This window comes from Bactrocera oleae, chromosome 6 (assembly GCF_042242935.1).
Source record: "Bactrocera oleae isolate idBacOlea1 chromosome 6, idBacOlea1, whole genome shotgun sequence".
Lineage (NCBI taxonomy): Eukaryota > Metazoa > Arthropoda > Insecta > Diptera > Tephritidae > Bactrocera > Bactrocera oleae.
Window position 1 is genome coordinate 37899328 of NC_091540.1, and position 26995 is coordinate 37926322.

The 26995-nt window shown below is 32.4% G+C and overlaps 9 protein-coding genes across 17 annotated transcripts; 5 read left to right on the forward strand and 4 right to left on the reverse strand.

Moving 5' to 3' along the window:
* The first annotated feature begins 1733 nt into the window (after positions 1–1733).
* On the forward strand, positions 1734–4910 carry Gdap1 (ganglioside induced differentiation associated protein 1). Its single transcript, XM_014244804.3, has 4 exons — positions 1734–2210; positions 3609–3801; positions 3869–4051; positions 4317–4910. Exons 1-4 carry the CDS (start codon positions 2049–2051, stop codon positions 4805–4807), a joined length of 1029 nt encoding a protein of 342 aa, XP_014100279.2. The 5' UTR covers positions 1734–2048; the 3' UTR covers positions 4808–4910.
* Positions 4911–5081: 171 nt separating this feature from the next.
* Positions 5082–6875, reverse strand: Fitm (acyl-coenzyme A diphosphatase Fitm). The gene is made up of 3 exons (XM_014244803.3): positions 6718–6875; positions 5975–6649; positions 5082–5918 (listed from the first exon to the last, which is right to left on the reverse strand). Exons 2-3 carry the CDS (start codon positions 6486–6488, stop codon positions 5215–5217), a joined length of 1218 nt encoding a protein of 405 aa, XP_014100278.3. The 5' UTR covers positions 6489–6649; positions 6718–6875; the 3' UTR covers positions 5082–5214.
* Positions 6876–6980: 105 nt separating this feature from the next.
* On the forward strand, positions 6981–10912 carry RhoGAP68F (Rho GTPase activating protein at 68F). Of its 8 annotated transcripts, XM_036364671.2 has the most exons (10): positions 7104–7120; positions 7254–7432; positions 7785–7927; positions 8468–8593; positions 8784–8819; positions 8885–8949; positions 9008–9138; positions 9202–9929; positions 10004–10110; positions 10174–10912. In XM_036364671.2, exons 3-10 carry the CDS (start codon positions 7882–7884, stop codon positions 10372–10374), a joined length of 1440 nt encoding a protein of 479 aa, XP_036220564.1. In that variant the 5' UTR covers positions 7104–7120; positions 7254–7432; positions 7785–7881; the 3' UTR covers positions 10375–10912. The 8 variants fall into 8 exon arrangements, with proteins under 8 accessions (XP_036220578.1, XP_036220566.1, XP_036220588.1 ...); XM_036364685.2 differs by lacking the exon at positions 7254–7432 and having other exon boundaries at positions 6981–7120; positions 9014–9138; XM_036364673.2 differs by lacking the exon at positions 7254–7432 and having other exon boundaries at positions 6981–7120; positions 8787–8819.
* Positions 10913–13197: 2285 nt separating this feature from the next.
* eIF3l (eukaryotic translation initiation factor 3 subunit l) lies at positions 13198–15381 on the reverse strand. The gene is made up of 4 exons (XM_070110974.1): positions 15191–15381; positions 14565–15043; positions 13532–14504; positions 13198–13468 (listed from the first exon to the last, which is right to left on the reverse strand). Exons 1-4 carry the CDS (start codon positions 15218–15220, stop codon positions 13334–13336), a joined length of 1617 nt encoding a protein of 538 aa, XP_069967075.1. The 5' UTR covers positions 15221–15381; the 3' UTR covers positions 13198–13333.
* A 445-nt stretch (positions 15382–15826) lies between these two features.
* On the forward strand, positions 15827–16843 carry ND-SGDH (NADH dehydrogenase (ubiquinone) SGDH subunit). Its single transcript, XM_014244798.3, has 4 exons — positions 15827–15988; positions 16096–16319; positions 16443–16549; positions 16607–16843. The coding sequence occupies exons 1-4, from the start codon at positions 15904–15906 to the stop codon at positions 16743–16745; spliced, it is 555 nt and encodes a 184-aa protein (XP_014100273.1). The 5' UTR covers positions 15827–15903; the 3' UTR covers positions 16746–16843.
* Positions 16829–17517, reverse strand: Atg12 (Autophagy-related 12). The gene is made up of 3 exons (XM_014244799.3): positions 17350–17517; positions 17152–17288; positions 16829–17093 (listed from the first exon to the last, which is right to left on the reverse strand). Exons 1-3 carry the CDS (start codon positions 17396–17398, stop codon positions 16971–16973), a joined length of 309 nt encoding a protein of 102 aa, XP_014100274.1. The 5' UTR covers positions 17399–17517; the 3' UTR covers positions 16829–16970.
* A 368-nt stretch (positions 17518–17885) lies between these two features.
* On the forward strand, positions 17886–21074 carry LOC106624998 (protein KRI1 homolog). The gene is made up of 6 exons (XM_014244796.3): positions 17886–18125; positions 18179–18481; positions 18546–18879; positions 18934–19795; positions 19854–20017; positions 20091–21074. Exons 1-6 carry the CDS (start codon positions 18005–18007, stop codon positions 20830–20832), a joined length of 2526 nt encoding a protein of 841 aa, XP_014100271.3. The 5' UTR covers positions 17886–18004; the 3' UTR covers positions 20833–21074.
* Positions 21075–21293: 219 nt separating this feature from the next.
* Positions 21294–23829, forward strand: CycJ (Cyclin J). The gene is made up of 4 exons (XM_014244797.3): positions 21294–21617; positions 21675–21861; positions 22436–22900; positions 22960–23829. The coding sequence occupies exons 1-4, from the start codon at positions 21435–21437 to the stop codon at positions 23415–23417; spliced, it is 1293 nt and encodes a 430-aa protein (XP_014100272.1). The 5' UTR covers positions 21294–21434; the 3' UTR covers positions 23418–23829.
* Positions 23830–24002: 173 nt separating this feature from the next.
* Positions 24003–26297, reverse strand: LOC106624997 (solute carrier family 35 member C2). Of its 2 annotated transcripts, XM_014244795.3 has the most exons (5): positions 25541–26296; positions 25191–25478; positions 24879–25131; positions 24640–24809; positions 24003–24566 (listed from the first exon to the last, which is right to left on the reverse strand). In XM_014244795.3, the coding sequence occupies exons 1-5, from the start codon at positions 25925–25927 to the stop codon at positions 24165–24167; spliced, it is 1500 nt and encodes a 499-aa protein (XP_014100270.1). In that variant the 5' UTR covers positions 25928–26296; the 3' UTR covers positions 24003–24164. The 2 variants fall into 2 exon arrangements, with proteins under 2 accessions (XP_014100270.1, XP_069967077.1); XM_070110976.1 differs by having other exon boundaries at positions 24640–25131; positions 25541–26297.
* Between the last annotated feature and the right edge of the window lie 698 nt (positions 26298–26995).

Consider the following 26995-nt stretch of genomic DNA (forward strand, 5'->3'; position numbering starts at 1 on the left):
ATACCGTATATGTTGGCCAATATGTATGTTATCTTAGTGAAAAAGAGAGATCGTAATTTACTAATAACATGTAACCTTGTGCCTAAAATGGATAAAATCGAGTGAAAACTTGTCCTAGCCCCCATATAACTAATATTACGAATTTCGAATATCCGGCTGACTTTACTCCATATATGTTATGTACATATGTATATATATTGATGATTGTAAGTGTACCTTACTGAAATTTAGGGAGCATATTGTTAGTACTTGTATATGGCAGGTTTATTATATGTGAAATTGCCAAAAATAGATAAAAATCGGGTTAAAATTCCTTAGACACCATATACCTAATATACAATTTTCAAACTTCCGGTTGGCATATATACGAATTACTTCCACACCATATACTAAATATAATATAATAATTTTCGTTTTTCTAATAAGCCTTATGATGAATATGTCGTTCAGTGTGTGACTTGTATATAATATTTACAAATTTGCTTGGAAATATATTCTAAAGTATACCTGAGCAATGTTCAAATTAATGAAATCAGCAATTTATGAATTTAGCAGAATTTATGTATTGTAGTTTATCACTGGATATGAATTTAATTGGACTAAAACTTGGTCTAAACCTCATATCCCTAATATGTAGTATTTCGATCCTCTGGTTGACGTCTTCCACATCAACTCAATATATTAAATTTAGCCTCTTCGGTTGAGTTTATATCACAAACATACGAGTATGTACATATATCTTAGTTGAAGATGTTGTTGATATAATTTTCCGTGACGCGATTAAAATATATTAATGAACTAAGTGAGTACATGACCTTCTATATAAGTTAATAAGATACGAAATTTGATTGTTATCCATTCAAGACTTCGCCGAATAATGTTGAATTGCTTCGCCACATTTTTTAATATAAAGTTTTGCCAACACCTATGAGTATTTCTCTGGCTTTGATCCTTGCAAGTTGCAAGAGTATAAAATGTTCTTTTACACCCAAACTTAGCCCTTCCTTACTTGTTTATTTTATTTTTTATTACCGGAGCTTTGAGATATATTATTTTTAGAAATAATATTCACAAAAGCCGCCTGGGTAATTTGGAAGTTACTGCATTCTCCCAGGTAGCAGATAAACAATTCAAAACTGTATTAATATTTGAATCATATTGGTTAGTAGAGCTGAAAAAGTTCAAAATATTGCTTAGGAGTTTAAAATGATGCTCCAATGGAATTTTCATTGAAAGCACTTTTTTATAGATTTATTTTATTTAAAACAAACGCTTTTATACGTATATGAATTAGATTTGTCTTGACCGTTCTCCTACGGTAGATCAATTTAAGTTTAATTTGGCTTTTTCATTTTAAATATTCACATAAAGATATAACCACATTTAAACTTCAAAATAACAACTTGAAATGTACATCATATTCTTATTCATAGATTAATTTACTTTATTTTAGGTGAAATGTTTACACTTATTAAAATATGTATATAAACTTCTCTGGACTGTAAATATGTTTATCATCATTTATAAAATTGTCATACGCTCTCTTCTGGGATCAAGATCTCAGGGTTATTTAGTAATTGTTTACTAACGAGAGAACCCAATGTTATGTTGTTCCCAATTCGCCAACCCTTCGTCACGCGAATATTTCGTATGTTTTTATACTTACACAACTACAAAGATATAAGGTATTAACTAATTTTAAAAATTCTCTGTTTAGTTTGAATGTAAGCCAAATTTAACGCGACCAGCGACAGTCGTTAACGAATCTCGATCGCGATCAGTTCAATTTTGCCATTGTGATCTACTCACCTGTTCTCATCCGTTAATACATGCATACCTATGTATGCATACACATAGATACGGAGAAATTGTGTACCAAAAAATTTTTAAAGTCGAGCATGTGATAAAACTTTGATTTATTTGGCCTTAGTCTTTATTATACCATTTTATTTTTCTGGCAAAACTAATTACATAAATATTCGCGCTTTAAATAAAACGAGTATACGAAATATAAATTTTATAATTTCTTTCCGTTAAAATATTAAAAAATGAGTGAAAATAATGTTGACAGATCTGCAACATCCCAAACAACGCTAACTCATCCATCGACAACTGCACCAGCACCAGCATTGAAGGAGTTTACAGCTCCTCAATTTAAAGACGACAGTTTAGTACTTTACTTCCATCCCTATAACTTCTATTCACAAAAAGTGAGTATTATGGTCGATCATGTGATTGCTTCATACCTACTCACTGAGCACTAAGTCGCTGGGCGTGCTAAAACTTAAATTAATTAGCCTCAAATTAATATATTGTATTTACATATTCTACAAGTACTGGAGAGAAAGACCGGCAGGCTTAGAAGTTACATAAATTCAATTAGCCAACGGAAACAAATTGCTTCTAAGTGTCGATACTTGCTCCATTCGAGAACAGAATCAGCATCTCCATTTGCTCACATACAGACATATATGTATGTAAATCGTCTTTTGAAAATGCAAACCACAGACAACAATTTTTTAGCATTTAGAGTTGCAACTCATACTCATACATACATATGTACAGATGTTAATTAGTATAATAATATTATATACCATATTGCATGCCGTTATTGAATTTACTTTGAGAAATATTGAGATAAGTGCTCAGAGTAATACAATTCCTTGTTAAATTTATTAATTCAAATGAGTTAAGTATATATGTAAATTAGACCCGCTACCATGATTGTATTATTAAAAAATAATAATAAATATAACACTGCCTCTCATTTTTATTTCAACTTCATAATTTTATTGTATATAAAATTCCAGAATTTTCAAATTCGCTGGAGTTAATACTCGGAGAAAAATTTTCCGATCGCAATCAAATCTCCTTCCTTCAACTTCTGTACATAAACCTACCAGTTTTGTGATCTGATCAAAAATCGAAATCAGGCTTTTTTCAACATTTCAACCTTGGGATAACATCTTCTATTGAGATTTTTTTCATCCAGACAGAAATCTGGAATCACCGCAACAATAAAGAACCTTTTTTTAGCGGCGCCGAATATCGCGTGTAACTCGGAAAATATTAAATGTTTTTCTAAACAAATTTTACTGTGTATTCTTAAAGTATACATATATAAAGATACCCTTAAAATTAAAAGCAATTGATATAGTATTTGTTTTTATTTCCAAAAATCGCCTTATTTTTAGGCCGTCACACTAGATGTGCTTCTTGATTGTATGTACCAAGTACTATAATATATATACCAAAAACATAAATCAGTGCGAAAAAATACCAAAAACTTTATATAACTATAAACAATAAAACCCACGTACTGTATTGAAAAAAACTTATTTACTTTAGCTTTACTTCTATTTTTATCTCAATAATATATTAAAAGTTATATTCTACATATATTCTAATTGATAGAAACTACTACTACCAAAGTGACAGTTTTGAATGATAACTAATTTTTAGACAAATTATATATGTATGTAGTATGTACACCTTAAATAAACATTTTAAGTTGAGTCTTATTTTATTATAACTCCAATATAGTAATATTTTTTATTTTCCATATATGTATGTAATTTCTTAAACATCTTCTTATATATTTTTTAAAGGTTATTCTGATACTTTACGAGAAGAATATCGACTTTGTGCCATATGCTATTGATTTAGCTAACGGCGAACAGTATTCTACATGGTTCCTTAACCTCAATCCAAAGGGAGATGTGCCGGTGCTGCAAGATGGCACTTTTGTAATACCAGATTCCAATCACATTATCAGTTATGTGGAAAATAAATATAGAGGAGGCAAGTCAACATAATCAATTACAGATATTCTTATCTTGTAAATGACAATATCTGGATTTTAATGTAGATATCCATAGCGCATTGAAGCCTCGGGGAAACAGTGCCGACGAATTCAAGAAAATGGAATTCTACGACAGCATAATCAATCAATTACCCATAGGTGCACTAAGTTTGGGCTCTTTCATCCACGACGATCTAAAGTTGACACCTAAACCGCCATTTATTGGTCCAATTCGTAAATCGTGTCTGAGTGAGTGCATGGGCAAACACAAAATTATTAGTTATATATGTTATGTACATATGTTGGAAAGCTAAAATTCGATTTTTGATATTCAATAATCATCGAAATTCAAAGATCGAACCTTATAATGTCATTTTGGAGAATCTTTTATGCGCAGATGCCAACGTAACCGGTCTTGACCGGATATAAATAAGTTTCCGTCTGATTATATATGTAGATACAAGAATAATATTATTGAACTGCATTTTAGTCTTTTTCAATTATTTATTTTCAGAAAATAATGAGAAAGTTTATGAACTATTGAAAAGATCCATCGAAGATGCCGAAACCAATAAATCGGGTCTGCTGCGCAAACTTGATATACAAGATAGACGCAAACGTTTAATTCAATCTCGGGTTGAATTTCAGAAAATACTCGATGCCGTCAACAATGTTTTACGATACATCGACAATGACTTCACGGAAAATCCTGGACGCGAATGGTTGATTTCGAACGAGTATTCTTTAGCCGATGTTAGTTTTGGATTATTATTACATAGGCTTTATCAGTTGGGATTCGAAAACTACTATTGGTCATATGGTAAATTACCATATGTAGAAAGTTATTTTCTGCGATTCAAAAAACGTCCTACATATCAAAAACTGATGCCGAGCAATTTTAAAATACTCAAAGACATCTGGCAGAATACACCAGCAAATTATAAAATTGGTGCCGGTGCAGGATTTTTGGGTATGGCTATGTTCGCTGCTCTTGCTCATAAATAATAAATTCTGAACTTACGGAAAATCATTGTATACATATGTATGTACATCAATCTGAATCATACCAATAAAGGAACTCAATAAAAAGTGAGTTGTAAAATGGTAATGGTTTATTTACTTGCTCTTTACTCTTACCATTAAAAATGAACATCGTTAAAAATTTAATAATGGGTTTACCCATAGTTTAACGTGGAAAAATAGAAGATTTTTGTCATGTGGGATCTAATACATACACTACATATTTAAATCTATATTATCAAAGAATACACCATTACCATTTCAGTAAGCCTCATAAGGTTTCATTTTTACTTTACGCACTTTCTATCAAAATATACTAAACAACAAATTCGAACCATTAAATTATTTGACAAACAACCAAATTAAAATTAAATGAGTAATCTCATAGAGTACTATAAGTTTATATCTACGCCGTGATTGTTTGCAGCAGTTTGGACGCCGCCACCACTCGTGGTCGTAGTCCGTGTATTCATATACAGTGGCATACCCATAAATGTGGGTTGTGCTGCCAATCCGCCGAAGGCTCCACTCGCCATATTGCCTCGACTTCCGACATTGACAGTAGGTCCAGTTGCTGTCATAGTTGGGCGTCTGCCATAAACAAAAGTATCTTTGTTCTCTCGTTGGTAAAAGAATGATCCACTACCAGCTGGATCTGGTAATAAACTTGTGCGATACCAAAATCGGTAAGTAAAATACCATGTCAATATGGCAATTATGCCACTAATTACTTTTTCTACCATGTGATGATAATAAAGCATAGTGCCAACTAACATTACATCCCATAATAATTGTAGGGTCGCCATGCCAATAAATAATGTTCGTATAATTGGCGTTAGTCGATCATAAAGTAATTGAAGATTGCGCATATCTTCTTCAGATAGATGTCTTAATGGATTTGTGCTTGAATGCTCGGAAATACTTCGATCGTGTATTTCATTGCGAAGGTAATCTTTAATGGACTCCCACTTAATGATGGGGCGAGCTTCTTCAATTAAAACTAAGCTCGAATGGATTAAAATAAATGCGTGTCCTGATATATCAAAACCATTCCATAAGTGACCTGCCTTCAGACAGGCAGATTTTGTTCCGAAACCTAAAATAAAAATTTTATTTTAGAAAAATTACTATTAAGTCAACTATTTTATTTACCTTTCACTGTGCAACGTCCATAAGATGTTTCGATTATATTAAACATTTTAGTCCAGAACAGCCAAAAGAACGTAGCAATGACTATTCGAGGGATATGATGCTGAAGCATTTTTTTCATGTCTCCACAACATAAAGTATACGATGTCATTGCTAGGAATGGCACTGTTAGAATTAGTGTCCAACCCCAACCAACTTTTACAAAGTACACATTGAACAAATTATCTGAACGCGCAAAGTACGTTTTTGGAAACGGTATAAAATCGCCGATCAACGACACCAAGAACAAACTACCCAAGTATAGCGCTACTTTTAGATTGGTATCAAAGAAAATTGTCTTTTTACATGCATGCATAACCATCATAACAAGTATCTCCCTAACGCTAATTGGGGCCGCAGTAGGTCGAGTACCTTTAGCCTCCGCTCTTTTTACATCTGGACCACCCGGTCTAAAATTCATATTGGAGGAACTCGGACCGGCGGCGTTCGTACGCAAAGGTCGTCGTTTTGTAGCCATTATTTGTAATATATATCTATAATATATATTTCTCACGTTATAGTGAAAGTGAAGCAATGTGTCAAAGTTCACAATGTTCACATATGTAAAGAAGATTATTTCGCCGCTTTATTTAAGCTTCTGTTGTAGTTAAGTTATTAACTGATTCGTATTGAGCGTACCTAAAAATACACAATATTGCAACATAATTCATTTTTTATTAAATCTCACTGATGTATTCAAGATTTACCATTTCAGTACAAAATATTCAATTCAGTTCACCTGCTATTTGCACTGGTCATCTGTAATTTTATTTTGGGAGCTCGGATTTGGCAAATGTCAAATCAGAAATAGAGTTGCCATGTCAAAACTAACAGTGAAAACTATATTAGAACTATATATGCAAGCGAAATATGCAGCTATATTTGAAATATTTTTGTAAAATAGTTTTGCTAAAAATTTGACGGAAACATTTAATTCGTAAAAATGTGTGGAGAAATTATATAAATTGTAAATTATTGGTGCCCTCTGATTGGTCCTAAAATGTAGTGTTAACAACACTGTTGCCCGTTAAACGCCAATTTATAAAGCAAAAGTCGTAGAAAAAGTTGTGAAGCTAAACAGAATAAAAGAGAAAACAAGAAAAGTTAAAGGTAAAATTAATCACTGCTTTAACAAATAGTCTTTAATTTTCAACGCATATATAACAATTATTTGTTTTTAATTCGTGCTATTGAATTCGTTTGGACTCGCATTGATTGTGGACGCTTACCTGGGTGGAAGTAGCACCAACACACCCAAATAATTAAAACCACAGCAACACAAAATACACATAGTATACAACAAAGTTTTGATAAGCAATCTATAAAAACATAAAGTGCATATCCGTGAATCTGTTTCTTTAATGGCTTCGAGTGACTAGATATTTAAAGGCCGAACAATACTCATAGTGAACTTCAACAAAGGTTATCGTAAACACTTCATATCTTGAATAACTCGATCCTAAAAAAAAAGTGTATTTGCAAAATTCACTATATATTTCCCTGCAATATAGTATGACGTCATGGATTAAAGAAATGCTTTATTTCAATATATAATAAATGGCAAAATTAGCTTCGATCATTCATCATATTCTAATATACAATACTTGCAATGTATATGAGTATCTGACACAGTTGAAAACTTATCTAACGCTTATCACCCAAACCTAACAAGTGTACTTTGCTTTCAATTATGTTAGTAATTTTTTTTACACACATTCTCATTCATATTTTTCATTGTTTTGACCACTTTTATATTTTCTTCTGTTTCTTTTAGGATTCCAAAATAGGTACAGATACAAGAGCACTATTTCAACTTTTATAAAAATACATACAGCATAAATAATAAATCTGTGACACAAAAGCCTTGGGCAATGGATATTACGTTAGGAAATGTCCATACAACCTCTCGCCTGCCTGGTAAGTATATAACTTAGATGAAATGTTAATTTAAGAGCATGACCAAAAAATTTACTTTTTAAATGTATATATGTATTAAAAACAGATAACTGTCGGTATAAAAATTTTATAGCTCAATCTCATCCACATTTTGGTTATATTTCTTGTATACATTAGCTCTAAATGTTGCGTATCAAATTTGGGGCTATTTATGTATATAAGTTAACATACGATTTTGACTTGTATTTTGTCTGATTACTTATATTTGCTTAGAAATTAAAATTTCATTATAAACATAATTATTTGCTGCATGTTGTGGTTATCAAAATAAATAGTTTAACAGTTGTCCTTTTTCAAATTTGTTGTACACGTTTAATAATGTTGCCTGATATTTTTTAAAAACTATTTAAGAAATACATTAAATGATCAACTTTCTCTTCATTATTAATCATCAAAACAATTTTCTTGCCGCTTAAAGGCTAAAAATTAATTGTAAGATTAGTATGTCATATAATTACATATAATTGATTTTGGAAATAATTTGTTATTTTATCCCCGCAGGACCAGCAATAAATCCGGTGGTGGAAAACTCCGAAGAGCCTCAGCCGAGCTTGTCAGACTTGCATGATTTTGAACCTAAATTGGAGTTTGACGATACAGAATTACTATCGCCACCACCGTTGCAAAGTATGTATTCCATTTACTTTAATAAAAATTGTGGACATTTGATATTCGGCAAATGTAATTATTTTATATGAATATATACTGTTTATGAAATTAGTGCACAAATGCAATGATAACAATTACAATTGAAAATTGTTCAAATGTTCGCATTTGATAAGTTGTGATTGGTACTAAAATATTTATTTTATTTTAGAAGATGTTATGGTTGACGATTTCGTATTAGCGGAAGGTAAGCCAAGTAACATATTTGTATAAGGAACAAATGTATAAATAAAACATATAAATTACTTTCAGACGAAGACATCGAGCCTGCAGAGATAGTGAATCCGCTAGAAGACGATTTCGATCAGTTAAGGGAGGTTAGTTAAAATATAATAAAAATAAGTTACAAAAATATATAGTTCTGCACATATTTAGGAACAGTCGGAAGCTATTGTTAGCGTTAAAAACAGATGCGATTTTCTTGGCACTGACAAGCAGGGTAGGCATATATTTGCAATTTATGCATCACGGTTTCCTGAGAAATCTCAAATGGAAAAATTTATCTGGTTCGTATTTTGTGTTTTCTGGTTCCTTAAAATCATATTTTTAATTATATTTCTCTACTTTAGTGATGTTATAAAAGAAATTGAACCATTTGTAGAGAATGATTATATTCTCGTATATTTTCATCAAGGTCTAAGGGAACATAGCAAACCATCGGCTCAATTGCTTTGGAATTCTTATAAAGAATTAGACCGCAATTTTCGAAAAAATCTCAAAAATCTATATGTAGTCCATCCTACATTATTTATTCGTTTTATTTGGAAATTTTTTAGCCCATTTATTAGCGGCAAGTTTCGACAAAAACTCGTATATATTTCCAGTTTAGATGAATTACGCCAAGCATTGGGTCTATCAAAAATAAAGGTACCCGATAGCGTATGCGATTTCGACGAGCAATTATTTCGCAGTAAAGGCACCTCGTCTAGCTTTGTATACGGATACGGTGGAGGGAACAACAACATAGCAAAACAAATGGCCAACACAGTGCAGTTTGGCGCACCTCTCAAATTCATCGTATCCAATAGCCCATGTCTCAACTCCATACCACCAATAGTACGAAAATGCGTCGATTCTCTGTCCATCACAGGCATGATCGACACAGAGGGTATATTTCGCCGTTCAGGAAATCATTCCGAGATAATTGCATTAAAAGAGCGAGTTAATAGGGGAGAAGATGTGGACTTGTCAAATGTTAATGTTCACGTCATTGCTGGCTTGCTGAAAAGCTTCTTGCGGGATCTAAGTGAGCCACTACTTACATTCGAGTTGTACGATGACATCACTAGTTTCCTGGGTAAACGAATATGCTGAATGTATTTAAAAGTTTATTTATATATATGTATGTATTGTGTTTTGTTAATTTATCAGATTGGCAAAAGGAGGAACGCTCTCGTAATGTGACGCAGCTTATTAGGGAAAAACTACCTGAAGAAAACTATGAGCTTTTTAAATACTTAGTCGAATTTCTAGTCCGCGTAAGTCTTAAATTCTAATATTTTCTCGTCTCGTTTTGCTTATGCAATATATTGTCTCCACAGGTGATGGAATGTGAGGATCTAAACAAAATGACGTCGTCAAATTTAGCTATTGTATTCGGTCCGAACTTTTTATGGTCGAACAGGAACAACACCACCTTGGAGGATATCCGACCGATAAATGCATTTATTGATTTTGTATTGCAAAATCACAAGGACATTTATCTGATCGATGTCAATCAACGTCATACACCCATCGGCTGAACCAGGAAGTGAATGAGTGCTGCACAACGCGCAAAAGTTAATGGAACTGTGTATTTTCGTATATTTTTAACGAATAGCACCCGACTTTAAGTTTGTCGGTGCACAGATTTGTATTATATACTAATTGAAATAAGATTTCATCATATATAGTTTTAAGCTTAAACATTTAAGAGAATTTTAAGAAATCCCCATTTAATCACTAAAAAGAGTTTAAGTAATGAGTGAGTGCACTTTTAAATACCATATTCACAGGATGTACAAGAAACTGCAGCAAAATGCCAAAATAAAAAGAAAAGTGTAGAGTGAAGGTATGAGCAACAGTTTTTATGTCGAAAGTTAAGTGTATTTTTCTTTAAATACAAATCACATTAAATTCTAGTAAACTTGTTTTTTTTTTTTTGAAAGGTTGTTGGCTTAGGGATTGCTGATGTGTGTACCATTTTAAAAATATATATAGTTTTTGTAAGCTTATTTCTATTCAAATATAATTACTATTTTAAATTCGTATAACCAAAGAAAATGTATGTAAAAATTTTAATTTCTTTTTGTTTAAATAGTACTTTTAATCACATATACAACATTCATTCATTGGAAAATAATAAACTGTTTTAAGTCGGAGTAAATTTTTATACTCGTGCAACATGTTTCTACATAGTTCACACAAAGCAAATCGTTTTAGTCCTACCGACAGTGAAATCGGGTGATAACCCCACCCACTCCCCATTTAACGGTTTTGATAAAAACTATTAAAAATGCTATAACTTACTAAATGGACACGTCAGAGACTTTAAATTGTCCACATACACTAATGCAATTAAGGTTTATCGGAGGTGACACAAAAGTTGGACAATATCGGGATCTACTTGACCGATTTCAACAAAATTCGATGATAGCATTCTTTTGACATTCCTATGTTACAGTGCGAAAATGGAGGAACCCAGACTGATTTTTTCACATTCTGGTATACAAATAAATCACCAACTAATATAACGCGAAAAAACTGCACGAATAGTGCTTTTGGAGTGTGCCACCTTATGACCAAAAATTGTCGAAATCGAACCCAAACTGTTCAAGCCCATAAGTACTAAATATGTGGACTCTAGTGACTATAGTTGATTTTTTACTGAAAATATCGGTCAATGTGTGAGATTCAAATTGATTGAAATTCAAAGAGAATCCTTTCCTGATAGTAGTATGTCTGAGTGTCAAAAACGGGTTGAATCGGGTCAATATTTCCCTTAGATTTTCGTACATCCGGCTGACTTGTAGATTGGTGATGGTGTGTGAGGGACCTTAATCAAACCCAGGAAACATTTTATTAGTATGTGGCATGTTAATAGTATTAGCTAAAATAGATCGGGTCGATACTACCCCCAACTCCCATGTACTACATATAATGATTTGCGTTCAGTGAAAAAACGTTAAGTTCGGTTGCACCGAAGCTATAATACCCTTCACAGGTACAAAGGTTCCTTACAATAACTTGATTCAGATCTAATTTCGTGAATCGGCAATAAAAAATAAAATGTTTGTCTATTCAAGCACTTTACTCCGATCGTTCAGTTTACATGATAGCTATATGACATAGTGATCCGATCTAAACAATTTCTTCGGAGATTATATTGTTGAGTTAGAAAATAACTCATGCCAAATTTCGTCAAGATACCTCGTCAAATTGAAGAGTTTTCCATACAAGAATTTTGCCCCGATCGTTCAGTTAATATGGCAGCTATATGTTATAGTCATCCGATCTGCACAATTTCTTCGAAGCTTGCACTATTGCTTTAAATAATATTCTATGCGTAATTTCGTGAAGATACCTCGTCAGATGAAAAAGTTTCTTATACAAGGACTTGCTTCCGATTGTTCAGTTTGTATGGCAGCTATATGCTACAGTGGTCCGATACCGGCCGTTCAGCTTCTTAATGAGAAAAGGACATGTACAAAATTTCAGATCGATAGCTTAAAAACTTAGGAACTAGTTTGCATATATACAGACGGACGGACGGACAGACGGACTTGGCTAAATCAACTCAGCTCATCATGCTGATCATTTATATATATATTTTATAGGGTCTCCGACGTTTCCTTCTGGGTGTTACAAACTTCGTGGCAAACTTAATATACCCTGTTCAGGGTATAAAAATTGCTTGAAAATACGTTCTCAAGTACACCTGAGCAATTTCCAAATTAATGCAATCAGCCCATCCCTTTCTCTGTCCCCAATATAACCCTTATAATGATTTCCGTCTTTCCACCTGACCATAAACCGTATAGATTGGTCAAATGTGATATTTTAATGAAATTAAATGGACAAATTTTGTAAAAAAATGTGGTTTAGCGCTTTAATAGTCTTTAATTCAAGTCAGGAAGGTAGCAAATTTGATTATAATGTATTCACAATTTCTTCGAATAATGAATATTGCATTCTTTTGCAAGATTTTTTAATATAAAATTTTGACAGTACCTGAAAGAATTTCCCGGGCTTTAATCCTTGCAAGTTGCAAGAGTATAAAATGTTCAGTTACACCCGAACTTGGCCCTTCTTACTTGTTAGCCTATTCGAGGTAGCTTACTAAATTCATTAAGATTAAATGCGGTCGCATACTTTTCTCCATATTTTCATTTCCTGCTTATGAATTATTTAGAGTTTGAGACATGTTTGGAGATTTTGCAATAAAAGATTTCTATCTGGCAAAGGTGTTCAACTCTGCAGCATTCCTAAAAATGATTAGTCTGCCGCTACAACTACAAATATAAGCTAATAAATAAGGATTATGCATACATCCATAGAGTTTTTGGTTGTAGAATAAAAAAAAATAATTAGCGCTTCTACAAACTTTATTTTATTTCATTTGAGGTTTGCTATTTTCTAATATTACATTTGCAAACGTTTGTTTTTTATGCGCTTTTTCTATAAATAAAGATAATGATTACACACAATTTGCTGGTGCACAATTTAAATGTGGATGTTCTTCAATTTACGGTTAAGATCATTAAACTTCATTATTTTTCGGACAAAGAAGTCGCCATAACGATGAGAAATTTTTGTATCGGCTATATGGATCATATCATCATCAATATAGAAGTCCAACTACAAAATAAAAATAAAGTTTTTCCGAGCCAAGTTAAGAAATATAACTACAATTAAATTTACCTCTGATCCAGATTTGAAAGTGCCTTCTAAACCACTGGAACCCTTGGTCCAAACCAAGTTACGCATTTTATGCTTAAAACAAAGCAAACGAATAAGAAGTTTGGAAACGTCATCTTCACTAGCGTTTGAATCGATAAATGAGGCCAACTTGGCTAATGGTAATGTTGTGTACAGTTTGAGATATGAGCGTGTTGTAGGTAAGTCCTTTTGCTGGCGCACTTCATCCATAAACACCAATAATTGATGTTCCATGGGATCCTTAACGTAATCCTCCATCGGAGCATCGGCGGCGGGCGGGCATGGGCTAACGAATCGTGGACAAGCGAAGATGAAGAAAGATTTAAATACTTCCAAATCGCCACATTGCATTTTGAACATAGCATCATGATAATTCTTTTCACGAAGAACTTGTTGAATTGACTCATCAATGCATTGTGGATGTAAAACCAGGCAAATTGCCAGTAAGTGGTACATTTGTTCAGCTTGCTTATTAATTTGATCGTTTTGATAGGAGCGAGTGCTGTACAACTGCTTGGTGCGTTGAATATACAAGAGGATTTCAGAGAAAGTTCGAATCGCATCAGCATATCGGCGCATCATCATGTATGCGAATCCAACATAGTATGAAGTTGAAATTTGGCATGCAGGTATATGGGAATACTGGGATTTTTTATGGATTTCGATTGGCTCCAGTACTTTAATGGCTTGATAATAATCTCCCAATAGTGAATGTACGCGCAAAAGGCCTACCAGAGAGAAATATCCCAACATTTTATAAAACGATAATTCACCAAACTCTCCAGCAACAGTTTGGGGATCGTTTCCTTGAGAAATTGCTTCAAGCTGTTTCTTAATGTTTGAAATGTCCACCAGAGAGTGCAGAACGTTCAATATGCAAAGTATACTCCAAACATTACTATGATTAACGCAAAGTTGTTGAATCTCTTCCTGTGTCTTATCAGTAAGACGCGCTCTATAAAATAGCTCACGTTATAATAACAAATGAAACTTGAGAACCTTAATGTTAAACTACCTGTATTGCGCAAAGTTTTGGAATTGGTATACGAATTCATCAACTAATTCCCACAGCCAGATATCGGGTAACTCCAATGATACTGGATTTTGTGATGAAATTATGAGATTGAAGAAATCGCAATAATTAAAAAATGAATTTATGCGTTGATCTAACTTAGGACCACCGGGTATACGAGCGTGAATGTGACGGTAGTACAATTCCTTATACAAAATTAAGAAAACTTTATCGTTATCTACAATCGATGCTACTTCTTGTTCTTCAGGCCAAGCGCTTTTATCGAAGTGATGGTCACTAATTTGTGGAAACGTATTCTCATACATATTTTGTATATCAAATAGTACACCCTCTTTAATGGCTTGACAGAAGTTTTGAAGAAAAAACTTTACATTGTCGGGCATTCGGCTGGCGTAGTAACTACGTTCATATTCCATATCCAATTGCGGATCACCGGTGTGTCCATAATCGTCATAGTAATCCTAAAATCAACAAAAAAGTAAATGGGTAATATAAAAATGGATAATCGGTGGATTGTTGTCACCACAACCAGAAAGTATGGTTATGTTAAAAAATTTAAAACAAGGCGTTGTGCTATTGCAACTATTTTAATGAACAAATTTACTCACAGCATTTCCATAATCTTCTCCGCTGTACATGATGCTTAGTTATAGAATTTTAAGCAACAATATTAAAAATTTTAATTTTGACTAAGAATATAAGCACGCCCGTAAAAGTTAATGCCACGAAAAATAGTACTTGGCTGTAAGCCAATCGACCTGTTCGTTTTTAGAACTGCTATACCGACCAAAAACACTGTCACAAAGAATATAACAAACGAGACTGCCATAATAAATTATTAGTACAAACTCGAGAATATGATTATAGAAAATTTAAACAAATATCAGAGAACGTATATCATATATATAGACGTATATCATATATATATATATCAGATATACGTTCTCTGCTAATATTGACAATCATATATTTAATGGTAGGCTTATGAAAACAAAAAGAAATAACAAATTTGTTGTAAAAATTTAACTATGTTCCATTGCACTGCATCACTATCCTCTAATCAACACTAATATATAAAATGTAATAAATGCATAGTTATATAAACTATTTTTTATTTTTGTGTCTAAAAAATCAAATATATTGATTTTAAATATGGCTAGTTAAATATCACTTTTCTGTTTTATTTTTTTTATTGCTTATCTCTTTCTAAAATCGTTCGTTCATCGCTGTCAAATTTGACATTGACGTTTCTCGCAACTGTTCTAAACGGATAGTTGGGTATTTTTATTATTCACATTGTTTTTTCTGCAAAACCTAAAAAATGGTGTCTTGGAGCAACTTCTCACGTCCATTGACGGCTTTATCACAATATCGGAACATTTTACAGTCACCAGTTTGCCGAAATGGTGAGTAATCATACTAAAAAAAATGTGGCGGTTTTAGCCATATATATTACGCAACTCATATTCTATTTACAAAAAACGATTTCCTTATACAATTGTAAATATTTTAGCCGTTCAGCAGCAGATACGGAAATCCGGACATGACCACCATCAGTTTACAATACAGCCTTCTCGATTCCAGTGGAACAAATTCAAAGATTTGTTGCACTTTTACGTTATGATCGGTCTTATTCCTATTACAGGAATTGTTTTGTATACCAACATTTTCATTGGCCCAGCTCAGCTGACCGAGATTCCAGAAGGCTACGAACCCAAACATTGGGAATATCATAAGGTTAGTTTTTCACAGATGTAGTAACAATTTAATTTATTTCTAATATGAAAAGCGATGAAAAAATATAGTATGAACGTACCTGAAAGAATACGAAAGTAACATTATAATATTTTAATGTTTCAGCACCCAATTTCTCGCTTTATTGCTCGTTACATCTATCCTTCTCCACAACAAGAATACGAAAAAGCATTGCACCATATTTATGAAGAAAATGAGAAAGCTATGATAAGGTAAGAGAAATAATATACATTATTTTAATGCAAATATCATATTCATTAACTTTCTAGACAACTTGAGAAAGAAGTGCATGAAAAAATGGCTGAACGCAACGATTACAAAGCCTATTATTACAGACCTGCCATCGCCAAATATCATAGAATTTCTAAAGAGGCTGCCGATCATTTGGAATCAATAAGAGGAAATTAAATTTTTTAAATCGTTTTTTTTTGTAAAAAACGGTGATTAACTGTACGACGTACTGATCCAATTGGTAGTTAAAATAAAAGCAATTTGTGGCTCTTAAACGAATTTTTTTATTCATATAAAAATTAATTATACATTACATATATTACTAGATATAGATACACTCATTGTAATTATAATATGTACATAACACAGACTACGATAGTCCATCTATATTGTATTGATTTTTCAACCCCAAGCCTGGTTCTTGCAATAATAAAGAACAAGTTTCCCATTAGTTCCATGGCATTCATAGAGATTTTTTATAATTTGGTCCGGTGCAGGAGCAAATGTCTGATTCACATAAAGAAACTAAAAAACATTATTCGTTAACTTTAAGAGATTTTTTTCTGTGATATGGAGAGCTTACGATCTGTTCATTTGCATCTAGTTTTAAATATTGGTGTATAAACTTCTGTATCCAACTTACAGTTTTATTAGGATCTACTGTCCACTTGCGTTTTTTGATTATCGGAACATTCCCTGTAGCATTAAGTAGTATACAGACTAAAAAATATTTCAATAATTATCAAGTTTAACAGTACTCTGGGCATAATTTAAAACGCACTCTTTGAATTGTCTTTCTCAGTTATGGAATTATCCTCTATATCTGCCATGCCTATATTTTTAATTTGTTACTTTTTAAATTCCCTTCACCCTAATTAATTCTCTTTTTACAAAATGTATATTTCAATAATATGTATTCTCAAAAACTAAATTACAGCTGTTTATCAAACAATGTATATCGATAAAAGTGACTTCGTTACCACTGGAGAAGAAATAAGCCTGTGTTACCGCTAAAATTTTAAGAAGTACTTATAAGCCATAAAATTACTGATTATTACTGATTAATAATTAATACAAAAAGTTTATGTTATGAACAATAAATTAGTTTGTATATTATCTTGAATGTTTTATTTTCTTCGAACTTTACTGTTATCTTCAAACATGTAATGACGAAAACCACATTGGCAAATTAATATGATATTTGAATTAAGACGTCATCTGCCTATAAGATATATTAATTAATCAGCTAATGATCAGTGCCTTCAACTGCTCCAAAACTTATTAAAAACCTCAACAAAAATTAGTGAAATTAATGGTAAAGCAGTTTATAGTGTTTGACGTTTGATGAAGCACATGCGAAAGAAAAAAATTTTGAATGTTTTGCTTTCCTTCAATGTAATATATTCGGAAAAGAAAATAATATACTTACAGCCAGGATGAATAGAAAATTGTTTGAGGGATCAGATGAAAGTGATGAAGAGGATCTCCAAATAAGCACCAATAAGGAGTATGCAAAGTCTTACAATAGTTTCCGTAAAAAGGAGTTATTAAAGAAATGTAAGTAACTTGTTTTCTCGAAGAAGTATTCATTGATTTTACACGACTTATAGTCAAGGATCGTGGATATGATGTTAACGATTCCGAATCAACAAGTGATAGTGAGCCTTCGTCAGAAGATGATGAAAAAGTCGACATAAAATTCGATAAAGAATTCCTCAAAACTCTGTCGTCATTAAAAAATAAGGATCCAACAATATATGATAAAAGCACACAATTTTTTCGATCATTAAATGAAGATAACAGTGACGCTGAAGATGAGAAAAATGTGACAAAAAATGAAAAACATAAACCAGTAACATTAAAGGACTATGAACGTCAAGTTATTTTAGACAATGGCGGAATATTTGAAGATGGTATATACATAACCATAATATCTATCAATTTTTTGGCTTAATGCTACGTTTTTTTAATAAATAGATTCTGAAGAAGATATCTCAAAACGGACAGCCTCACCAACGTTCGCCGAAGAGGAGCGGAAACTGAAAGAAGAATTTAAGAATGTAGTAAATAAAAACGATTCAGACGACGACGAAGGTAATGAAGATGCATTTGGAGGTATTTTCAAAAAAAGAAATAAAACGAAAGATGAGCAAGAAAAAGAAGAGGCGGATTACTTGAAATGGTTGGCTGGACAAAAGGACGACTTAGAAGACCCAATCAAAGAATCCTTAAAACCGCTTAAAAACTACTGGAACAGCAACAACTTACCACAAAGTGAACGTTTCTTACGTGATTATATTTTGAATAAAGGGTAAACATACCTCATAAGAACATAAATTGATAATAATATTTCAATTCTTTGTAGTTATGCAAACACTAAGTCTACAGATATTCCCACTTATGATGAAATCGTTGGTGATAATCAACCATTATCGGAGGACGAACAGGAACTTGAAAAGCAAGCAGAATTCGAACAAAAATATAATTTTCGTTTCGAAGAACCAGATGCTGAGTTCGTAAAACGCTATCCTAGAACTATTGAACAATCCGTCCGTCAAACAGACGATCGAAGGAAACAAAAAAGACAAGAAATAAAAGAACGCAAAAAGTTTGAAAAGGAACAGAAAATGAAAGAGTTAGAATTAGTTAAAGATATGAAGCGAAAAGAAATTGAGGAGAAAATACAAAAAATTAAAATGGTAACCGGCAATGAAGAACTTGGCTTTAAAGATGAGGAACTCGAGGAAGACTTTGACCCAGAAGCACATGATCGACGAATGCAAGAAATATTTAATGAAGAATATTATCAAGTGGACGAAGGCGAGGAAAAACCAGAATGTCCATCAGATATTGAGGAATTAAAAGTAGAAGACTGGGACAACTATGATCCTAATATTGAAGACAACAAATATTATAATGATACTCATTGTGAAGATGAAGACTTCAACATGGATTGTGATTATGACTCTAAGGCGGCTAAGGAACAATTGCAAAAAGAACTTATTGAAAATACAAAAAAGAGAAAAGGTCGTAAAGGTCGAAAAACCCAATTTATGGAAATGATTAAGGCCGAAAAACCAGTGTTTGATCCAGTCGATGAGAAAACCTATGAGGAATATATGGATGAATATTATAAGTTAGATTGTGAAGACATGATTGGTGACCTTCCATGCCGTTTTAAGTATATAGAAACAACGCCAAACGATTTTGGTCTTACCATAGAAGAGGTAAAGACCATAAAGACTAGCTACATATATTATGTTATTAAATTTTTTCCTCCTTTAGATACTATTAGCTAAAAATAAAGAACTTAATCAATGGGCAAGCTTAAAGAAAACCATTCAGATCCGACCAGAACACTTGGAAAAAAAGGATCAAAGATTATATAAACTGAAAGCCAAAAATGAAGCACTTAAACGAAAAATATTTAAAAGCTTATATGGCGAAGAGTATGTATAAACCCATAATTTCTATTTATTTACATACATTATACAAAATTTCCGTAACCATTTATGGTCACAGGTCGGATGATGAAGGCGCTGAGGACGATATAATAAATGCACAGTCAAATTCTGAATCCACTGACAAAGATCAAGTGAACAATGCCGAAATCGGTAAAATAGGGAATGAAGCTAAGCGCAAAGTTCAAGCACAAGAGGTAAACAACCAATCATCTAGCACCAACGATAGTGAAGATATTCCAGTCAAGAAACTTAAGTTAAATGATTCAAAGTCGAATGTTGATAAAGGCGTAGAAATTAATGAAGATACACAAATTAATAGTAAAAAGAAGCGTAAAAAACGTAAATCTAAAGCTAGCAATATTGATGTTGCGCAAGAAATGAAGTCGGCTCATCAGAATTTTAACAACCAATTGCCAAGTGAATTAAAAGACAATAAACCTAACCCATTTAAATCCACTGATGATAAGCAATCTTCTTCGACAAATAAAACTACCTCTATTGCGAAAGCATTTAGTAACTCAGCGCTTGTTAAAGCCAAATCAAGTAACCCAAATAAACCAAACCCTTTTAGACCAAATAATAAAAGAAATGATAATGGTCAAGCAAACTCGAAGCAGAGTACTCGGATTGGATCCAACAAAATACAGCAAAAGAAATTTAGACCGAATTCAAAGAAATTTGATTTAAGTAACAAGGTTTCCAAGAATGATGTAAACATTAGCGACGAACGTCTAAAAGCATATGGAATCAACCCGAAGAAATTCCATAAAAAGCAGAAATATGGAAAGCCTGAAAATTAAATGTCGAGTTAAAAACATTGTTACTTTTGAATTTTGTGTAAAAAAAGATTTTTAAGATAATTTGCCATTTTTTAATTTACATATTTCACGGAATGAAATGGAAAAATATATTTAAATGCACATATGTACATATAGATGTTTACGTAATATGCTTAAAATTAACAAGATGGACTTGACACGTCAGTTATAGTTCATTCTTGTGTATAAATCTATGCAATAATAAATTTTACTTTAATAAGCTAGTACGTTTGAGTTGTTATTAAAAATGTTAAAAACAAATTTTTTTTTATGAATATGTGTTTCTTAATATTTTTATGAACACAATTTTATTCAAGAAAAATCGGTAAACATGAAGGTTTAATGGATGTATTTAGTCCTTATTGCCTGTAAACCATACTTTTTACAAAAAATAGAAACCCTGCAAAATTGACAACAACACACTGTCAATAGCAAAAGCGTCGAATAAAAGCCATTGCAGATAACCGTTAATGGAACCGCTTGTCAAATTTAAGAATTCACATTTTTATATAAATATGTTCATAAGCGGAATTTAGAAATGCGATATTTAAAAAATATATGTAAATAAAACTGGTGGACGGGAAATGGAAAGTAATAAATCACCAAACACGTTCGGTTGTGGTTATTCTAACTTCTTTTGTCATTCACCGGTTATTCCTCTAACTAATTATGGAGTTGATGTTACCTTGCCAGAAATGGGAACTACAACTTTGGATGTACCCATGTTCCCTCAATTATCAAATCCCATCGAATCGTTTGCTAACCAGGTAATGTGACCACAATTTGTGCAAAAGTAAAGAATTGACGATATAGGTATTTTATAGCGCACTGAAATATCACACTGGTTATGTGATTACTCGGACGACATATTCCAAACATTACGTGAGACTGAGTTACGACGAATTGTTTTGGGATTTCAATCAAAGCAATGCACTTTCAGAGAAGAAATGTTGCGGTTGTTAAAGGTGGCTGCGGAACTGCATACACTCTCCCGTACAACTTTACATTTAGGTGAGAAATTAATTGCAAATTTTAAATTTAAAAAAAAACTTAAATGATTTAGTAAAGAAGTATTTGTAAATATATTTACATTCAATAAACTTTATACCCTGAACATAGTATATTAAGTTTGCCACGAAGTTTGTTACACTTTGAACGAAACGGAGGAGATCCTATAAAATATATACATATATAAAACATCAGCATGATGAGTTGAGCCGCACACGTCCTTTTCACCCCAAGAAGTTCATTTATCGGAACGGTATTGGACCACTATAGCATATAGCTGCCATACAAACTTAACGATCAAATACATGTCCGTGTTGATTTGACCAGATATCTTTACAAAATTTATTATCTAATGCAAGGGTACAATCTTCGCAGAAATTGTTCAGATTGGACTTCGATAGCCTATAGTTGCCATAAAAACTGGCCGATCAATATCAAGATATAGACTTTTTTATAACCCAGCCCAAGTTAACATTTTTTGTTTGTAATAAGTTCGCACATATCTACATATTGTTAGCAACTATGCTAAATAATTTGCATTTTATAAATTCATACTCGTTTTAACTATTTATTTCAGCGCTTTACTTGCTTGATGGGTTTATGGATAACTATACTATTCGAAGCGAAAAATTAAATCTAACAGCATTAACGTGCTTAATTATTGCTGCTAAAATTGAAGAAGCTGACGTTAATGCACCTAAATTTGTTGACCTGAATAAGCTTGTTGGAGATATATATACTTTGGAGGAGTTTCGTCAAGCTGAAATGAAAGTTTTAATGTTGTTTCACTTTGATTTGATCCGACCCACTGTGGCTACATTTGCGGAATACTTCGCAAGCCACATAATTACACTCGACGATTACCATCTTTATTTACATAATTGGCATGGGGGTTTATTTAAATACTCCGCTCTAAACACGCCAATGGAATTATGGAGTCATACATCAACTGACATAATTCCACCATTTTACCGGACTTATAAAGAAATGGCTACGGAATTAAGCAAGTTATTGTTTAATCTTGTAGATGAGTCTTTGAGTTGTATGTTCTCCAAAAATTCAATAAAATTCTACTTTGTTCAGATCAATTTTATATTACAGGTATCAAGTTTGTGAATGCTCGTCCTTCGATAGTAGCTGCTTCCTGCATTGCTGCAGTGCGGCATCTCTCATTTATACGGCCTACATGGACACCCTACCTTGTAAAGATAACCGCATGTCCGGTAGAAGTAATTACACCCTGTATGAATGCTATAATTGCATTATATAATTTACATATAAGTAAAGTGCAAGCAATGTTTTACGCTGCGGCTAAAATATCAAACAGTGGAGGAGCTGTTTGCGATAGTCCAGAGTCTGGTTTTGTATCTATATGCGATACGAAATCTGAATCATCGGAAAATGAAAGTAATATCGATGTTGAAGAAATTGATAACTGTTCACTACTACTGGGTAAGAGGAGACATTCAACAAATCTTAATGAGAATATTGTCGAAGAGCAAGGTTTGTGTGCAAACGCCCAATATTCTATTCTAATAAAACGCAGAAAAAAATTGTGAAACGGAGGAGGCATTAAATTTGTATACCAATTGTCTGCAGTAGTACTTCTTACTAAGATACCAATTTAATTTCGATTAATTTGCAAATATTCTTACATATATCGAATATTCTTGTTTTGTTAGTTTAACATATTTGGTCGTTACTGCAATGTGCAGTATAGATCTCTAGTTTGTAATCCAAGTATATTTCAATAAATTAAACAAGAGTGAAAAATAAGGTGTATGCATACATACTTGTAATAGTTGGTAAGATTTTTACACTTTCGTCTAAAGATTGCATATATCTAAACTTGATTACTTATTCCTGAGCTATCATATTAGGGAAAGTGCAGGGGGTTTGCAAACTGAAAGTAGTGTGTTCTTATTTTGTTAGACAAACTTAAGATCAATAAACGAATTTTCATTTATATAACTACCACTATTTTTTAACTGTATATGACCATAACTACTATGACTTTTAAAATATCGAAAGATTTTAAGGTACTTTATACTCTGCTTTCTTCAAGCAAATACATATCTACATACACATTCATATGTATAAACATATCTGAATTTACTCCCAATAAAAATTTTGATGGATCGAAATTTCACTTATTTGCTAAAATTTATTTTCACAGTTTGAAGAGTAGAATATTTACTCATAAGATAGTCGAGGAATGATTTATACAACATTTACATTTTCTAGCCTATCAGCCAGTTTAAAAATTTTTATAATACTACTTAATAAAAAAATATTTTAGCGAATTCTTATCGTTGCATATCTCTCCGTTTCAACACATCGAATATAACATCCGAGGCGCTTCGTTCATTGTCATTGTTAGAGTCATCAGAGTCGCTTTGTTCAAGTAGTGGAATGGTTTGGGAGGAATGCTTCTTTTGCAATACGGTAGATAATACATTCCCACCGGGGCCGGCATTGCCGCTGGTCTGATGGTTGTTACTATTCGCAGTGGAACTTATGGAAGTTTCATTGAATCGTAATTCACCCTCCTCTTCACCCATTTCAAGGGATTCTATTTTTGTAAGAGTTAAATATTTGTGCAACAAATGCATGCAAATACCAGCTAAGCAGACGACTAATCCAAGAACGTTTATCAAACTTAATTGGTCACCATTCAACTCCACCCCTAGGGCAAGTTGGCAAATATCCTAAAAATATTATAATAAAAAATATATGTCTGTATTAAATACGCATTTCTATGTAATTTGTGAAGTAAATTACCTTGAAAATTCCAGCAATTGAAAGTGTTAAACCAGAAGTTTTTGAAAGAACTAAATATTCGCTACATTCCATTAAAAAAGCTAGTACCGCACCAAATGTGATATAAAACACATTCCGTATAATCTCGTCATTAGATAATTTGTATAGATCAATGTTATACAGCTTGTTAGCTATAAGAAAACAGTAACTTAACTGATTGCAGTTGCAGTTGCATGTTAATTTAATTAGACTATATTTACCTTCAAATGTTATTAAGAATGGTAGGACTGAGGCGATCATCCATGGTTGCATGTAATATATCATATCGATTGGGTTGTGCAGACCTAACTTAGACTTCTGCATAACAAACTGCGCAAAGCTCCATCGGATGCCGCTGCTCAAAGAAGCCAAGAGCAGAAATATAAAGCCGAGTGTATTAAAATCTGCGGATTCGTAGGTGAACATAAAAAGTCCTGTAGCAATAAGGCCGACAATAAATATGAGGAAACTATTCTGTAATTAAAAAGTCTTATTGAATTAATTTGATTCAAGTTTTTAAATTTACAGAATACCTTCTTTTCCAGTCCAAGCATTATTGCAAATATAAGTATAAAAACAATAGTCGAAGATTTAGTCATTGTATATAACGAGATGGGTACTAGTCCTAGGCCCCAATTTGAAAAGCCTATGTCAATGCCACTAGCAATACCTGCTGGTGCCATTTTTTGCCATGCTGTATGTAAATCTAATTTTACTCTCGTTTTTCCAACACATAATTTATAAATTGTTCGTACAATAGCAGAAAGAAGAAATTTCAATACTAAATGGTAAGCAACGATGGTCATAGGAAATTGAAGTTTCTAAAATGAGGTGTAAATACAATTTAAGATAGTGCTTCAAAATATTTAACTCCGACACATACCTTAATTAACTTTTGTTGGTAAAAAATTAAACCTATAGAAAGCACTAAATAAATAAGAATAAGTATAACTGTTCCGACTGCCATTTGCAATAAGCGAGATCCTGGCAGAAGGTCTGTATTCGGTGAACCCGCCACTCCTCCAGATTCATTGTGCACATTATCCCGGTTAACGGTATTACCGGCTAAATGTCCATTTATGTAGCAATCTTCTTCTTCGTCATCACTTTCATATCTTATTCGATGCTCAGTACTCAGCTCGATCTCCTCATTTTCGTCATCTTCCTCATCATAATGTGGCCCAAAAGTAGTACGTCGTGATAGGCCGCTTTGGTTTACATCATCTTGTTTACTACCGCTGCTTAAAAGCTCATAACGCGGTTGGGTCATTACTGATTCACAAAATGAGTTTTTGCGTCCGACAAATATTTCAATAAAGTATTCAGTTTTTATCCGTAAATGATACCACAAGTTTTGATCAGGTGAAAAATTCAGGTATTGACATTAGTCACGGTTGTGGCAGTCGGTTTCCATATGTTCGTTTGCTTTGTTATTGAGCTTCTTTACCTCAAACTTTTACCAACGTTTAATATACTTCTTTGTGTACTTATTTAAATGTGTTATCAGAGCTTCACCAATACATAACAATCATTAGATAGCAGTAATAATTTTCTTTTTAAAAATGCTATTGTGCATAGCCAAACAGATTTATTACCGCCTTGCTGACGTCCCCATTCATTTGGTACTGTTTACAACCTTTGTTGTTGTCCAATTCGTCAAATGCCAGTTTGTGACCACTGTTGCTTCATTCAATCGTTGCCATATGATATTCCAACAGTTCGTAAAAAATTTACCCTTAAAATCACGGATGGAGGAAAAAAGTCAAAATATAATACAAGTATCTCGTATAGTTACTAATTCATTAAGTACTTTAGAAAAGTCCATTAAATATGATTGTGAAAATAATTCTTAATATACCTATACATACATTAAAATTTTTTCATAAGCAGTTTTCAGAAATTGGTTTAAAAAATATGCTTACAACACAATCCGAATGAAGAGTTTTATTTTCACATATAATATCTTTAGCATTTTCCCAGGAAATATCTACTAAGAAATAATAGTCTCTAAATAACAATTGTTATAGCAACCATATATTATATGTTCAAGAATATTTCCATTCAAAAAATTAGCCTCATAGTTCCATATGGCAACATTATCTTCGTTAATTTGGTTTTAGAAAAATTATCCGAATTTGTTATAAATTTGTTGGATTTATAAATTAACGGGACGGTTTTTTGTAAGTATATGTGTTTTAATTAAAAACTAAGTTGAATTAAATAAATAAGTTGACAAACTGTAAAAATTAATTATATATTATTTATTATATACATACGTAATAGTTTTAATTTTTTAAATTTGAATTTCAAAAAAACAATGGCATCTAAACAAAAATTG